General features: G+C 44.3%; 1 protein-coding gene across 20 annotated transcripts in view; it reads left to right on the forward strand.

Moving 5' to 3' along the window:
- CADPS2 (calcium dependent secretion activator 2) overlaps nt 1-15,370 on the forward strand; it is a 1,612,018-nt gene that overhangs the window by 670,899 nt on the left and 925,749 nt on the right. For all 20 annotated transcript variants that reach the window (XM_029616598.1, XM_029616596.1, XM_029616606.1 and 17 more), the window contains one exon: nt 14,203-14,314. In XM_029616598.1, the coding sequence (XP_029472458.1) occupies nt 14,203-14,314 (112 nt within the window). The remainder of the gene's footprint in view (nt 1-14,202; nt 14,315-15,370) is intronic.

A 15,370-nucleotide genomic window follows, 5' to 3' on the forward strand; every position in this document is an offset into this window, starting at 1 on the left:
ATGTGTTGTGAGGGAATGGTATGGGAATATTTTCTTCATTTGCTGAGATGAGGAGGAGCTCCGTCTTTGAAGAGTTAAAGACCAGATTTAATCTATTGAGGAGGTTAGTGATAGATATAAGGCAGTTATTCCAGTGGGAAAGTGCTTTTGAAATAGATTCTGTAATAGGAATAAGAATCTGTACATCGTCTGCATACAGATAATGAATTAAATTAAGGTCAGATAGCAATTGGCAAAGGGGTAGGAGGTAAATATTAAAAAGGGTTGGGGAAAGGGAAGATCCTTGTGGAACTCCTAAATTGGATTTTGTTAATGGCGATTCTTTGTTGTTGATTTTAACTTTGAAGGATCTATTGTGGAGGAAAGATTTGAACCAACTATGGGCAGATCCTGAGATACCAATGTCTGTTAGGCGATCCAGAAGAATGGAGTGGTTGACGGTGTCAAACGCCGCAGAGATGTCTAACAGGATTAATAAGAAGGAGTAGCCTTTGTCAAGACCCATTATAATATGATCTGTAAGTGAGATAAGGAGGGTTTCTGTGCTGCGTGCTTTGCGGAAGCCATATTGTGAGGGGTGTAGGATATTTTGATCTTCCAGGTATTCTGAAAGCTGGGTGTTTACCAGCTTTTCTGTTATTTTGGCTAAAAATGGCAAATTAGAGATGGGTCTGAAATTGTTAGGTACATTAGGGTCAAGATTGTGTTTCTTGAGAAGGGGTTTGAGTGATGCAGTTTTTAGGCTGTCAGGGTAACTTCCTTGGGTTAAAAAGCAATTTATGATACTTGTTAAAGGTTTTGCGATCGTATTTGGAATGAGAAGCAGGAGATTTGAAGGAATATTATCTGCAGGATGGCTAGATGATTTTTGTCTTTTTAGAAGGGATTCAATCTCTTTAACAGAAATTGATTCGAAGCTTTCAAGTTTGGCTCCCTTGCTTGATTGAGGATTCTTGTCTGAGGTAAGAGGTAGAGTATTTGGAGGAAGAAGGGCGAGCGTATTCAGGATCTTTTGTTGAAAGAATAAAGCAAGTTCATTAGCCTTAGATAGAGCTTGTTCGTCAGGGATGGGTGGAGGAGTTGATTTTGTGATTTGAGTGACGTATGCAAATAGGGCTTGGGCATCGTATTGAAAATGATGAATTTTGTTGGCATAAAATTCTCTTTTTGTTAGTAGAATAGAGGTCCTATAATGATGTAGAAAGCCTTTGTATTTAGACAAGGTAGTTGAGTTGGGTGTTTTTCGCCAAATATTTTCTCTGTGGCGTAGCTCCTGTTTCATCTGTTTTAGTTTAGGGGTAAACCAGGGTTGATTCCCTTTTTTTGTAGGATTGATTGTTTTAGAGACTGTTGGACACCATTTGTTAGCAACTGTTTCAGTGATCTTGTGCCAGGAAGTTAGGGTTGAGTCAGGATTCGAAAGGTCTAGATTCGTGAGTTCCTTAGACAGCTGATCACTGAGTATTTCCGATGGGCAAGGTTTTCTGAATTGAATAGTAGAAAGGAGATGAGAGGTGTGAGTCTGTTTAGCTATGGAAAAGGAGGATTCTATCAAGAAATGGTCTGACCAGGGGATTGGTGTGCAAGATGGTACTGAAGTGCAGGAGAAATTAGAATTGATGAAAATTAAGTCCAGAGTGTGTCCTGCTTTATGCGTAGGACTATTTATGATCTGCGTGAATCCCATAGCACTGAGGGAGGTGAGGAGCGCTTCGCAGTTTGAGGAGCGAGGTATAACATCAGTGTGAAGATTGAAGTCGCCTAAGATCATAGATGGGAGGTCTAAATTGATATGTTTCACTATGGATTCTATGAGTGATGAAGGGTCCGTTTCTAAAACTCCGGGAGGAGCGTAGACTAGTAGAATTTGTAGTTGTTTTGATTTGACTAGTCCCAATTCTAATTTAGAGTCAGACTTGATGGTATGAGTGGATAGTTTGAGTTCTTTTTTGGTGGCTAAGAGAAGGCCACCTCCTCTTTTTTTGTGTCTGTAGAAGGAGAAGAAGTCATAGCTATGAATAGGAAGTTGATTGATTAGAGCAGTATCAGTATCTTTTAGCCAGGTTTCTGTAATAGCACAGATATCTGGATTTGAATCCTGGAGATAATCGTTGAGGATGTGTGTTTTTTTTGTTAAGGATTGAGCGTTGAAAAGGGTTACTGAAAGTAGTGTGAGGCCTAGTAGTTGATTTAGAGGTGAGGTCATGATTGGAATAATTCTTTTTTGTATATTGTGGGTGGAGATAATTATGGAGCTTCTCCTTTGGTATTGAATGATTGGGATATTATAGGTATGCATGAGATTGGTTGTAGAGACTAGAAGCTGGGGATGTTGTAAATTAGAAGAAAACTGGACAAATCCAAGTAGAATGCAGATAGAAGAAAAAGCTGGGTGAATGTAAATAAAACTTTTTCTTTTATAGAATCAATTAGTGAAATTCCTCTGTAGGATCTGATGAAGTCTCTGGCTATTCCACGGATTCTCAGGTGAAGCTGACGTGATTAGCGCAGGTATAGAGTAGGAATTGGGTGGAGCTATCTAGCAGTGGATTGAGAGGATCTGTATCTGGTGGATCGAGATTGAGGGTAGATGTGGCTGAATTTTGATGTATGAGGTTCTCTGCTGGTAGAAGGTTGGTAGAAGGTCAGGCTGAGGAGTGCTGGATGCTGATTGGAGTTGGTAGAAGGTCAGGCTGAGGAGTGCTGGATGAAGTTTTAGTAGCTGTGTTGAACTGGATGATGTATGCCGGATGCAGCTTGGAATGTATGATGAGAGTTGGACGCAGCTTGAATGTATGCATGAGGTGAGGGAGGGATTCTTGAAAAGATGTTTTGAGGTTCTGAGACGAATGTTGTGAGTTGGGTGTTTGTTGAGAGCGGAGTTGGAAGTTGAATGGCTGGAATGCTGGTAACTGCTGAGTGCTGGGACAAAGATGTCTGTTGCTGTTTGGGTAATAGGTGGAGGTTGCCTGTTAATTTACATGCTGAATGAGTGGTACAAGCGTAGGTGAGAGATCTTATAAGCTGGAAGGATGCTGTATGCTGGAGAGGCTGGATGGCTGCTGGGGAGGATGACTGCTGGATGGCTTCTGGAGTAGTTGGACTGAAGGCTGGATGGATGTTGGGTAGCTGCTGGAAGCTGGAGAGGCTATAATGGGTGCTGGCTTTGCTCCAGGCAGTAATCTTTGTTAGGATCAGGATCTTTGAATGTTACGTACGATTATTTAGAACGTAATCTCTTCCGAGGGTATGGGGCGGGGCGGGGCTCCCTCGGGGCTGCACGAAGGGGCAAACAAAGGGGCAAGCCCCTTTGTCTTGCTCCTTCGGCGCGCGACGCTCGGCGCGCGGCGTCAAGAGTGTGACAAATTTAAAGCCCCACAGTGCTGGTACCTGATTGGAGGCGCTGAAATAGTAGGCGGGGCTCAGCGTTTTCGGCGCGATTTGCTTAGATTTTGGTAAGTTTTTTTCCCTGCAATGTCTGCCGCGTTATCGGCGTCAAGGCCGGCTGGGTGGGGAGAGATTTGCAGTGACCTTCCCCCGGCGGGGCTCGGCGCCGATCGCGCAGGCCTTCCCCGTTCGCAGCAGCAGAGAAGCAGAAGAGAAATGGCGCCGCAAGAGAGTTTAAATTTAAAGCCCCACAGTGCTGGTACCTGATTGGAGGCGCTGAAATAGTAGGCGGGGCTCAGTGTTTTCGGCGCGATTCGCTTAGATTTTGGTAAGCTTTTTTCCCTGCAATGTCTGCCGCGTTATCGGCGTCGAGGCCGGCTGGGTGGGGAGAGATTTGCAGTGACCTTCCCCCGGCAGGGCTCGGCGCCGATCGCGCAGGCCTTCCCCGTTCGCAGCAGCAGAGAAGCAGAAGAGAAATGGCGCCGCAAGAGAGTTTAAATTTAAAGCCCCACAGTGCTGGTACCTGATTGGAGGCGCTGAAATAGTAGGCGGGGCTCAGCGTTTTCGGCGCGATTCGCTTAGATTTTGGTAAGCTTTTTTCCCTGCAATGTCTGCCGCGTTATCGGCGTCGAGGCCGGCTGGGTGGGGAGAGATTTGCAGTGACCTTCCCCCGGCGGGGCTCGGCGCCGATCTCGCCGAGCCCTCTGCAAATTCTACTCATAATAGGGAGAATTATTTGTCCCTTCAGGCCACTCTTAACACGGTGTTACACCAAAGGGCCCATAAAAGCATCTTATATTATAAACATAAGTTGTATCGGTACAGTAACATAACAGGTAAACTTTTGGCGAGATTAATTAAATCATCATCTCATTCAATTTATATTCCTTCTTTAAAGAATGCATGGGGGTGTTGGTTAACTCTAATGCAGGAATTTTAAATGTATTTAAATCTTTTTATAGTGCTTTATATTCTGTGAGTGGTTTTGATAGAAACAAGTGTGATGACTTCCGGTGATGACGTAGAGGGAGACGGAAGTGAAGGGATAGAGCTCCGCAGCCCCGCTCCCTACCGCCGTGAAAAGTTAACGATTGCACCGGCCAAACGTGAGCCACTTAACTACCACTGGCAATCCGCCTTGCTGCTGATCAGCCCTGATGCGCTGGAACTGAGCAGGTGAGGCACAATAGGGGAGTTCTCGGTTCCCTGCCTGCTGTGGCTGCCGCATGTAGATATTCAAAATGGCGGTGGTGTGGCGCTTTTAGCACTGACGAACGCGCTCCCTGCAAGCCCAATACGGCTGGACTGCCGACTGCCCGATTCTCCGCTTCATTGCCGCACATAGAGGGAGGCGGAGGCGTAGGGATGAAATTTTGCAGCCCTGTTCCCTAACACCTATTAGTTGTGCCACCTACACTGGTGCCCAATGCCTGCCGCTGGTGCTCCGGGTTGCTGCTGACTGGCAGAGACACGATTGAAGCGCTCTCTGTGCCCCTGCCTATTGTTTCTGTTGCTGGTGAAAAATCAAAAGGACGGGGGGCAGTGCTTCTTGGGCGGATGTACTCGCTCTTTACCGGCCAGAATTGGGGTGCTTGCTGATTGTCTGCTCTCCCCTTCGCTGCCCTCCGGAACAGGGAGGGGGCATGAGAAATCGCATTTCTCGTGCTCCTGAATGTAGCGGCTGACGACCACATGTGGCCAGGATGGCGGAGGCACCCACGGGGGAAAAAGTGCTGACCTCGTTCAGAGGACACACTGCAACAACTGTCCCAAAGGGTCACAGAGGCCCTCGATGCTCGACTCATTAAGCTACAAACGTCTATGGAGGATATCAAGGCGGCTTTGGAAGGTCACTCTAAACAGCTGGACACAGCAGAGGCTACCCTCTCAGATCATGGAGACCGGCTGGCTGAGTTGGCGTGGCAGTTGGCGGATCTGCGAACCCAACAGCGCAAACTTCTAGCAAAACGTGAGGAGCAGGAAGACCGTGGGCAACGCAATAACTTGAAGATCATTGGCTTGCCTGAATCAGTAAAAGAGGGAGAACTAAGGGACTTTGTGGAAAAATGGCTCCCAGGCCAGGTGGGCCTAGCTCTGGACGCCGAGAAACTACAGTGTGAACTGATACACCGGCTGGGCTCTCTACGCAAGGGTGGTGGCAGGCCATGGCCGGTTATGGAGTGTATCTTAAATTGGGAACACAAAACCCAATTGCTGAGGGCCTACCGTCAAAAAGCTACTTTGGAGTACCAGAACTGCAGAATCTTACTGTTTAATGATTTTTCGGCCAGTACTGCGGCCCAACGAAAGGTTCTAGCGCCGGCCTGCATGAACTCCACAAACGTGGCATCAAGTTTGCGCAGCTCTACCCTGCAAAGTTACGTCTACAGCATGATAATCGGGTCTTATTTATCACCTCAAAGGAAGAGCTGGATCACTTCATTATGAACTTGCCAAGGCATGATGCGGAGTGAGGACGAACCGCTTGGACCCATGGTATCCGGAGAGCCGAGTTCGCATTGGCCTAGTTCAAAGGGCCACAGTTGCCTCAACTTAAATGCCTAAATGTTCAGTGTTGTTTGCCTCTTGGGACCGCTGAGCCTTGGTTTGCACAGTCTTGCGCAGTGGATCTTTACATCTGGGGCTGGGGCCCTACAGGAGCGACATTGTTAACCCAAGCCACCTGCAGCATAGATCATGCTTGCCGCACGCTAACACTTGGGACTTTTGTTATGGTTTCCTCTCCTTTGCTTAGATAAGAGTTGATCTTCCTGGGAGGTGTTGCAGGGGCTGGTTGTTCTTTTAGTTGGGGCCCTGAGAGTTCTTACTTACTATTGGTTTTGGTGTTGCTTGGGGAGAACCTAGGGGGAGGGAGTGGGGCTGGAGGAGGGCGCCCCCAGACCCAGATGACACTAGCAGGACTGGGAGAGGCCCTAATCCTCTTGGAGTGGTGGTGTGTAATGGTGACAAGGGAGAGTGGGGTATGGATGGTTAGTATGATTGTTGGTATGTCTGGTAAGTGTGAATATGAGAAGGGGGGGGGGGAGGGAGGACTGCCTGGGGAACCTCTGTGGGACTAGGGTGGATAGATCTATCTGGTTGCTTATGGGCTATGATACAGGACTCTCTGAGGCCCATGCTGGGGGGCCTTGGAGAATGGTACAGTTATGTTTTCATTGTCATGAGTCTGCTATCATATGTATGTTTTGGCACAGGTTAAAATAGTCTCTCTCAATGTGAATGGCCTCCACTCTCCAATCAAATGGAAAAATATATTTACTTTGTTTAAATGGATGCGCACAAATGTGGCATTTCTACAAGAAATGCATTTGGGTGACAAAGAACATGCCAAATTACAGCTAGAATGGGTGATCAATGCTATTCCTTCTCTTTTAATTCTAGGAAACGGGGAGTGGCCATCCTCATTCATTAAAATTTGCCGTTTCAACCTGCGCAAACCCTTCGGGACCCTGAGGGGGAGGTATGTCATTGTCGTGGGCCAGCTATATCAGCAGAAACTGGCGTTTTGCAATGTCGACTCTCCCAATGTATTCTATCCTGCCTTTTTTTACTTCCCTAGTGCATCAGTTAGTTGATTTTTCAGATTATAGGTTGGTAGTGGGGGGAGATTTTAATGTGGTAGCAAATAAACTGCTGGATAATCGCCCCCCCAAATTGGTTTCTATTAAAGATCAGACAATGGGGATTAACCTGCTATGCCAAGAATTGCAGCTTATGGATGTCTGGTGGGTGTTGCAACTCAGAGATGGTGAACATACTTTTTTCTTCAGTCCCCACCAGACCTATTCCCGGTTCTACTATTTATTGGTATCAGACCACTGCTTTCCAAAAGTGATAGAGGCTAATATTGGTACTATCTCTATTTCCGATCATGCTCCGGTGATGGTGACACTGCAATGTGGCCCAATTGCCCATTCCCCGTTTTCCTGGTGCCTGCGTCCTGATTTATATTTGGATAAGGAATTTCATACCTATCTGCAGGGGTGCTGGAACGAATACATAGAGCTTAATGTTACTCCTGATGTATCTTCTGTGACTGTGCGGGAGGCAGGAAAGACGGTCATGAGAGGGGCTATCATAGCCTATGTAGCTAAGCGTAACAGAAAGTGTAACGCAGAAATACTGCAACTCACAGCTGTCTTAAAAAGTGCCCAATCTCATCATATGACGGAAATGACGGCTGATGCTAAAGCCCATATGGACAGAGCGCATGATGCCCTAAACAGTTTACTCCATCAGCGGGCGTCTAAGTTGCTCTGCTACTATCACTACCAGCTATATAAGCATGGTAACAGAGCCAGTCGCCTTCTGTCACATCTAGTACGCCCCCAGGATCACCGATCTGCTGTGGTTGGTATCAGGGATAGCAAGGGAGTGCATCACACTGCACCTGCAGCCATCGCGGCCCGCTTTCTAGATTACTATTCAACATTGTATGGCCCTAAGTCTATGGATTTGGAAGCTGCGGATGTCCTTTTTCGCGACCTTCCATGGCCCCAACTGTCGAGGGAACACGCAGCGGCCCTTAATATTCCTATCACTGAGCGTGAAATCTATTCGGTGATTCAGACTCTTAAATTGGGTAAAGCAGTGGGTCAAGACGGCCTGGGATCGGAATTTTATAAGATTTTGAAATTTACAGTCTTGTCTCCTTTGCAAAAATACTACACCGGTATGCTGCTGGATAACCAAATTTCTGCGACTTCTAATCAGTCAGTTATTGTTGTCCTCCCTAAACCCAGAAAAGATCCCTTGGAAGTGGGCTCCTACCGTCAATATCATTAGTTCATGTCGATATTAAAATCCTAGCTGCTGTTCTGGCATCCCAACTTAATCAGGCTTTGCCCTCCCTCATTCATGAGCATCAAACTGGCTTCATTAAGGGACGGCAGGGAGTCCGAAATGTACGTCGCCTTTTGGCTGCGCCAAGCTACACGCCAGAGGCGGAAGCACTAGTCTTAAGTCTTGATGCAGAAAAGGCTTTTGACTCCCTATCCTGGGAGTACTTGTTTTGGGTGTTGCAGAAATATAATATTTTTGGGGATTTCCTACAGTGGCTTAGGATTCTTTATAGTAATCCAAGCGCTTCTATTTTGATTAATGGTTTGCCCACGGCCTCCTTTTCCTTACACTGCAGAATCAAGCAGGGGTGCCCCCTCTCCCTGCTTCTGTTCGTTCTGGCTTTGGAGCCTTTCGCAATCACATTGCAGATGGAACCGAAGTTTACTGGGATTAGTGTGGATGGGCACCCATTAAAAACTGCCATGTTCGCTGACGATGTCCTGCTCTTTGTTGGCCGGCCTCGCACGAGTGTACCTGTTATTGTTAGCCTATTTGAACAATTCCGTTTAGTGGCTGGTTTAAAAATAAATTTCGCCAAATCTGAAGCACTGGCCCTGAATGATCAACTACCTTCTACTTGGGCTGGCCACTTCCCTTTTCAATGGGCTCCAGATAAGTTGAAATACTTAGGCGTATGGATCCCGAGGAGGTTGGAGAGGCTATATGAATTGAATATCCCCCCTTGTATTACTCGCTTGGAGCTGTAGCTGAAAGTGTGGAGCCCTTTCCCATTGTTGCTATTTGGACATTGTGCTTTAATAAAAATGGCTCTTGTCCATAAGATTTTATACCTTTTACCTATGATTCCATGCTGGCTGAAGGCTGGAGACCTTCGACGGCTCCGAGCTATAATACAGAATTTCCTTTGGAAAGGAAAGCAGGCCCATCTATCGTATACCACTTTAGAATGTCCTCGGGAACAGGGCGGGCTCAACTTACCAGACTTCCAACTATACAATGTGGCCTGCCAGATGCATTTCATCGGCGAATGGCTCAAGGGATCCTATCAGTATTGTGCAAAAGGGATGTTAGATAGCATGTTTGGCCCTAATTCTCCTTTAAGCATTATTCAGCTGCACCCAGGGCTATGGGGTACCCTCACTTTCCCTTAGGTATTATTGAACCCCTGTGTTCGGGCTTGGAGATGGTTGCACCGGCTAGCCGGCTTATCTGGGGTGGCTTCTCTCTTGCTACCCTTTTTAGGCAACCCCAGTTTTTTTTCGTGGGCATGTAACGGGGTGATGTTTGCCTTTCATTAGTTTGACCCTACTTCTCACCTGCTGTTAGACTATGAGACCCTGGCTTGTACTTTTCAACTACTGGCCAGACAATTTTATGCCTACCTACAAGCTCGTCATTATTTACAGTCCTTTTCATGGACTTCTGAGGTGTTGGTGGCTGAATCCACTTACTATACAAGATTATTTGATACAGCTTGTTTGGCAAATACAATCACTGGCTGGAGAAAGCTGGGACAACAGTTTTGCAAGGCCGATTGCCTAGTCTCCCTGGCAACTCGCTGGACTATCATGTTGGAATCAGTGGTTACCCCGGAGCACATGAAAGCCTGCTTCAAGGCGCTTTACCAATTGCTACCCGACTTGAACCTACAAGAAGTCCAGTTTAAAATTCTTCACTGCTTCTATTATGATGATGTGAGCAGGTACAAAATGAAGCTGGCCCCCACCCCTTTGTGCAGTAAATGTGGAGTCACGGACGGCATGCTATATCATCGCATGTTTGCCTGTTCAACCTTGAAAGCCTTCTGGGTCTCTGTGTTGCAGACAATAAGTAAATGTACGGACACGGCTATGACTTTTGCAGGACCTTTCTTAATGGCCAGTCAACACATGAGCAATGTTCCCGATAGTAGATCTAAGAGGAAATTTGAGCAGCTAGCAGTTATGCTTGCTTGCCATACTATATTGGCCGATTGGGTTGACCTGATGGCAACGCCCACCACATCTGCCTGGTCTGGCCGAATGGTTTCCTTATTACAGATGGAATTTATGGACTTTTTAGTGGTACAAGGAAACCGGACAAAATGTATTGTGCGTGTTGGCATGCATATTATACTCTGCTTCCTACTGACGTGCAAACACGGTTGACTAACATTGGATACAAATCCATCTGGTCTTAAAATGGAGGTTCCGGGGAAGGGGAGGGGGAGGGTGTTATGACTGGAGCATGTCTGGGGTGTGACTGAGGTGTGCAAGGGAATAGATGTAGAGTTTGACTGAGGTAAGACTACGGAAAGTATGGGGGGGAGGACAGTAAATGGGAAACTGGTGGAGGAGCGCGCCAGCTGAGGGATCTCTTGTAGCTTTGTATTTGTAATGTTGAATATGTTTTACAGGATAGTTGTTATCTTGCTGTATTGCCTCAGATCCCTGAGTATGTAAGTCGTTCTCCTTGTAATAAAAATTATTTTGAAAAAAAAAAAAAAAGAAACAAGTGTGATTATTTTTTTAAGACAGTCAACTTGCAACCCTTCCAGGCCTTACACTTAGCTTTCTTAAACCAGCCTATTGATTCTGAAAAGTTACAGGTGAGTATCCAACAGGCAGCGTGGTTGAAAGTTCCAGGACCGGATGGCTACAGTTCTGAATTATGTAAGATCTTATCAGATCATATTCTGCCTTTACTTTCTAAACCTTTTGAGGCTCTTACATAGAAACATAGAAATGACGGCAGAAGAAGACCAAATGGCCCATCTAGTCTTGTGGATAGAGGGGAATTTCCTGGAGGATAAAATAGTGGTTATTACTTTCTTACCCAAATCAGGAAAGGATCCTCTCCAGGCTGCCTCCTGTTTGGCAATTTCTCTTATTAATTTTGACCAGAAGCTTTTAGTCAAGATCATGGCAGACAGATTGCCCTTATATCTGCCGAGCAAGGCCAAGTGGGGTTTGTCAGGGAATGTTATGCTTTAGCCAACATCTGTCTTTACTTATCTTCATTCTTTTGTGTAAACAATCCACTACCCCTTTTCTAATGTAAGTTTTGACACTGAAAAAGCTTTTGATAGGCTTGAAAGGCCTTGTCTTTTCTATATTTTGGATCAGTTGGGTTTGAGTGGATTTTTTGGTAAGGTGGTTCAGAGGCTTTCTCTATTCATAGAAGTACTTGACAAGGTTGCTTGCTGTCTCCATTGTTGTTTTTTTCGCACTTTGGAACCCCTTTTGCAAGCAATTCAGATGGATGAAGGTGTGTGGGGTTTTTTCCTGGGAACTCGTCACTTTAAATATGCCACCTTCATGGATGATTTATTAGTTTTTCTCACTTCTCCTGCTTCCTCGCTAGAGAATCTTTTGAGTATTAATAGGCAGTTTGGGGATTTCTCAGGTTTTAGGCTTAATATGAACAAATCAGAGGCTATAGCGTATCCAGGTTCAGTTAGACTCCAATGGGTGGAGGAGTTCCTGCTGCATTGGACCATAGAAACTTTTAGATATTTGGGTTTAGTAATGTCGCATGACATAAGGAAATTTTATACTTTAAATATGTCGCCTCTTCTGGTGATTACTAAGGAAAAATTTCAAATATGGCATCAATTACCTTTGTCGTTGATTGATCATATCAATCTTTTCAAAATGATACTGTTCCCTAAATGGTTGTTTGTTATCCAAATCTTACCCATTAAATTGAAAAGAGGGAATATCCAAAAACTAGAACGAATGATCAGCTTCTTTATTTGAAAAGGCAAGAAACCAAGAATAGCCTTTCATAGATTTAAGCAATCCTGGAACTCAGGAGGCCTAAATATGCCAGATAAGGAACAATATAATTTAGCTAGTCTGTTGCAATTGGTGCATGATTGGATTTGCAGTGAGGTTAAATATGTATGTCTGGAGAATGAAAGATTTTTAGTCAAGCTATTGGATTTGCGTTATCTGTTACATGCCTTCACCAATATAGTGACTAAATGTAACTTGAACAATATGTTGGTTTCCCCTTTATGTTGGGCTTGGCAAAAAGCTATGCGTGTTCTGCTTGCAAACAGTTCCTGCTCACTGTTTTTACCTATTAGAGTTAACTGTGATTTTTCTCCTGGTTCCCAATCCATATCTTTTGGTCATTGGGTTGATGCGGGCATTGTTACTCTCCAACAGGTTTTGGCAGTAGATGGATCTACTTTATCCTTTCAAGACCTGGTTACTCAATATGGTCCTCGGAATGAAGATTACTTTTCTTATTTAGAATTGTGCCACTACATTTGCTCTCTCCCAAAAGGTTCCTTAACTCAGGAGTGGATAATAAAAATAGAAGACTTCTTTCATGTTGAACAATGGAAATTATCTGTATCTTTATTGTACAAAAATTTACAGAATTTGTCACAGTTTAACTCTGTTGGCGAAGTATGGAATAGATGAGTGAAGGAGGGGAATTTTTCTATTACAGAAAGGGAGATTCAGTTATGCTTTAAAGGACTGAAATCTATTTCCTCGAACATATATTTGAGAGAGGTGCAATTAAAATTTTTGCACAGGGCTTTCATGTCTCAATCATTGGCTTTTCATGCTCACCTATCCATTTCTAAGATATGTGTAAAATGCAAGCAAGCTATAAGGTATGTTATCACATGCTTTTTGGGACTGAGACATTATTAAAAAGTTCTGGGGAAAGGTATTTGGGTATGTAACCAAACTGTTGGGCTACATTATTCCTTTATTTTCTTAACTGATTCTGTTTAGTAAGGATATTTCCAAACTTTTTGTGGAAAGAGATAATATTCTTTTTGCATGTAAAGCCTTCCTACTTGGAAAAAAGTTGATTTTGTTATTGGGGCGGGATGAGACATCGCCTTCTTATTGGCAATGGCAGAACTCTTTGCATGATATGATGATCATGGAATCCATGTCTTTACATAATTGTGACAGTATGGGTTGGAAGAAAAGATTTTTGGAAATTTGGGAAACATATATTCAGAGCTTGTCCTCGAGATCTAGAAGCTTGATAAAAATACTTTGTAGCTTTGGTGTGGTTAGGCAATATCAATAGGTGCTTCCTGGATAGGGAAGAGGGGAAGAGAGTAGGTTGGGATGTCTTTGTTCATTACTTTATACTTTTTCAGTATCCTTGATCTTGGTGGGGTTAGAGTCACAGTTGTTTGAGTGCACAAGAACCAAGCACTCAAGGTCATATGTTACTTTAGATTTGATTGTGGGGCAATTGGAAATCCCTTATGCATATGTGAGGTTACCTAGTAGAGCTATGATATGTAATAGCTTATATTATGTTTATATGTATTGGATCATACATTGCACTATTGCCTATCTGAGTATCTTGTATCTTTTGGTTCTTGTTTCATATGTTACTGGTATGCTTGTATACTTGACTCTTTCTAATAAACATATTTATTCAAAGTGGATTACATTCAGGTACTGTAGGTTATTTCTCTGTCCCCGAGGGCTCACAATCTAATTTAAAAGAATATGCGCATACATGGTTGCCCTGCCCCCAGGAATGCCTCCTTCAAATCAGTGTAAAAGTATGCATTACATTGCTTCCACGCATTCATTTACGTGTACAAACCCCAGGGTAATTTCAAAAGTCCTATTTACATCTGTAAAATAGCATTTTATGTATGTATTTGCTTTTGAAGATTGAGTTCTAAATGTATGATGTATGTTTCCGTTCTGCTGTTATCTGCAAAGTGATGTTTGAGTATTGCATTTAGCTAGGGCCATTTGTGTGCACAGAAAAAAAAATAGGAATGGTTGCATGGTTTGTCTGATTGAAACCCTGGCTCCTAACACATATCATTTATGTAGCTGGCCTTTTGCATACCACAAAAGCCTAAAGCTTTCAATCAGATTAACAGCTTTGGGATTTTCTAGAAAGATAGTTTCTTCATAATGGCAATGAACAACCAAGAATGTTGCCACCAAGGTTTTCATCAAGGTGGTTTTAAAAATTTTTTTTTAATCTTTGTTATTTTATATATTGCAGATGGGGTACCCAAGGAGATTTCACCACAACGCATCCTCGTCCCATTGTAAAGGTTAAACTGTTTACGGAGAGCACTGGTGTGCTAGCACTTGAAGATAAAGAGCTAGGAAGAGTAAGTATTATGAATTTGCTGACTGTAAGTATATGGTGTCCTATGAACATGGTCAGAAATATATTTTTGTTTATGTATCTTATCTGGCATGGCACCACTTTTGGCTGAGTGTATAGCATGCTTCTTGTCTCCTGCCCTTATAGTTGAGACGACATTCAGATTTTTTGTTTCCTAGTAGTCGCACTGCTAAAATAAAAACAACAACAAAAAAAGGTCTTGAAATTAGTTTAACAGAAACAGATAGTAGTGTGTAAAATATTCATGTACCGTATTTTCCGGCGTATAAGACGACCCCCAACTTTTCCAGTTAAAATATAGAGTTTGGGATATACTCGCCGTATAAGACTACCCTTCTGTGTCATTACATAACCATACTGTATGTGGTACCCAGTACACACCAACCAGCCAATCACGGCAAGCGATGTACCTTACCGGCGATTGGCTGGTTGTTGTATACAAATCCTGCTTGGATTGGTCAGCTCTCCCTGCTTGCCCAGCCCTCCCTGTTTCCAAGACTATCAGAGCAGTAACGCATCCCTCTGGCCCACCCTTCTATCCTATTACTGGTGCCTCCTTCTCTGCCTCTCAGATCTCGCTCTGAGGACTGCAGTGAAGCGGCGCAGACGTGCATGTGCGAGATCTGAGAGGCAGAGAAGGAGGTACCGGTAATAGAGATGTGAATTGGAACCGGAATCGGTTCTGATTCCGGTTCCGATTCACATCGTGTTTTTTTTTCGTCTGGCCCGATCGGGTTTTTTTTTTATCTGCTGCACCCGAGCTGATAAACAAAAAACCCACCCCGACCCTTTAAAACTAATCCCTCAGCTTTCCCCCACCCTCCTGACCCCCCCCTCAAGACCTGCCAAATTAATTAAATACAACCCCCCACCCTCCTGACCCCTCCGAGACCTGCCAAATTAATTAAATACAACCCTTCACCCTCCTGACCCCTCCACAAGATCTGTCAAATTAGTTTTCTACAACCCCCCACCCTCCTGACCCCTCCAAGACCTGACAAAAGTCCCTGGAGGTCCAGCGGGGGTCCAGGAGCGGTCC

This window comes from Rhinatrema bivittatum, chromosome 9, assembly GCF_901001135.1.
Source record: "Rhinatrema bivittatum chromosome 9, aRhiBiv1.1, whole genome shotgun sequence".
NCBI classification, from domain to species: domain Eukaryota; kingdom Metazoa; phylum Chordata; class Amphibia; order Gymnophiona; family Rhinatrematidae; genus Rhinatrema; species Rhinatrema bivittatum.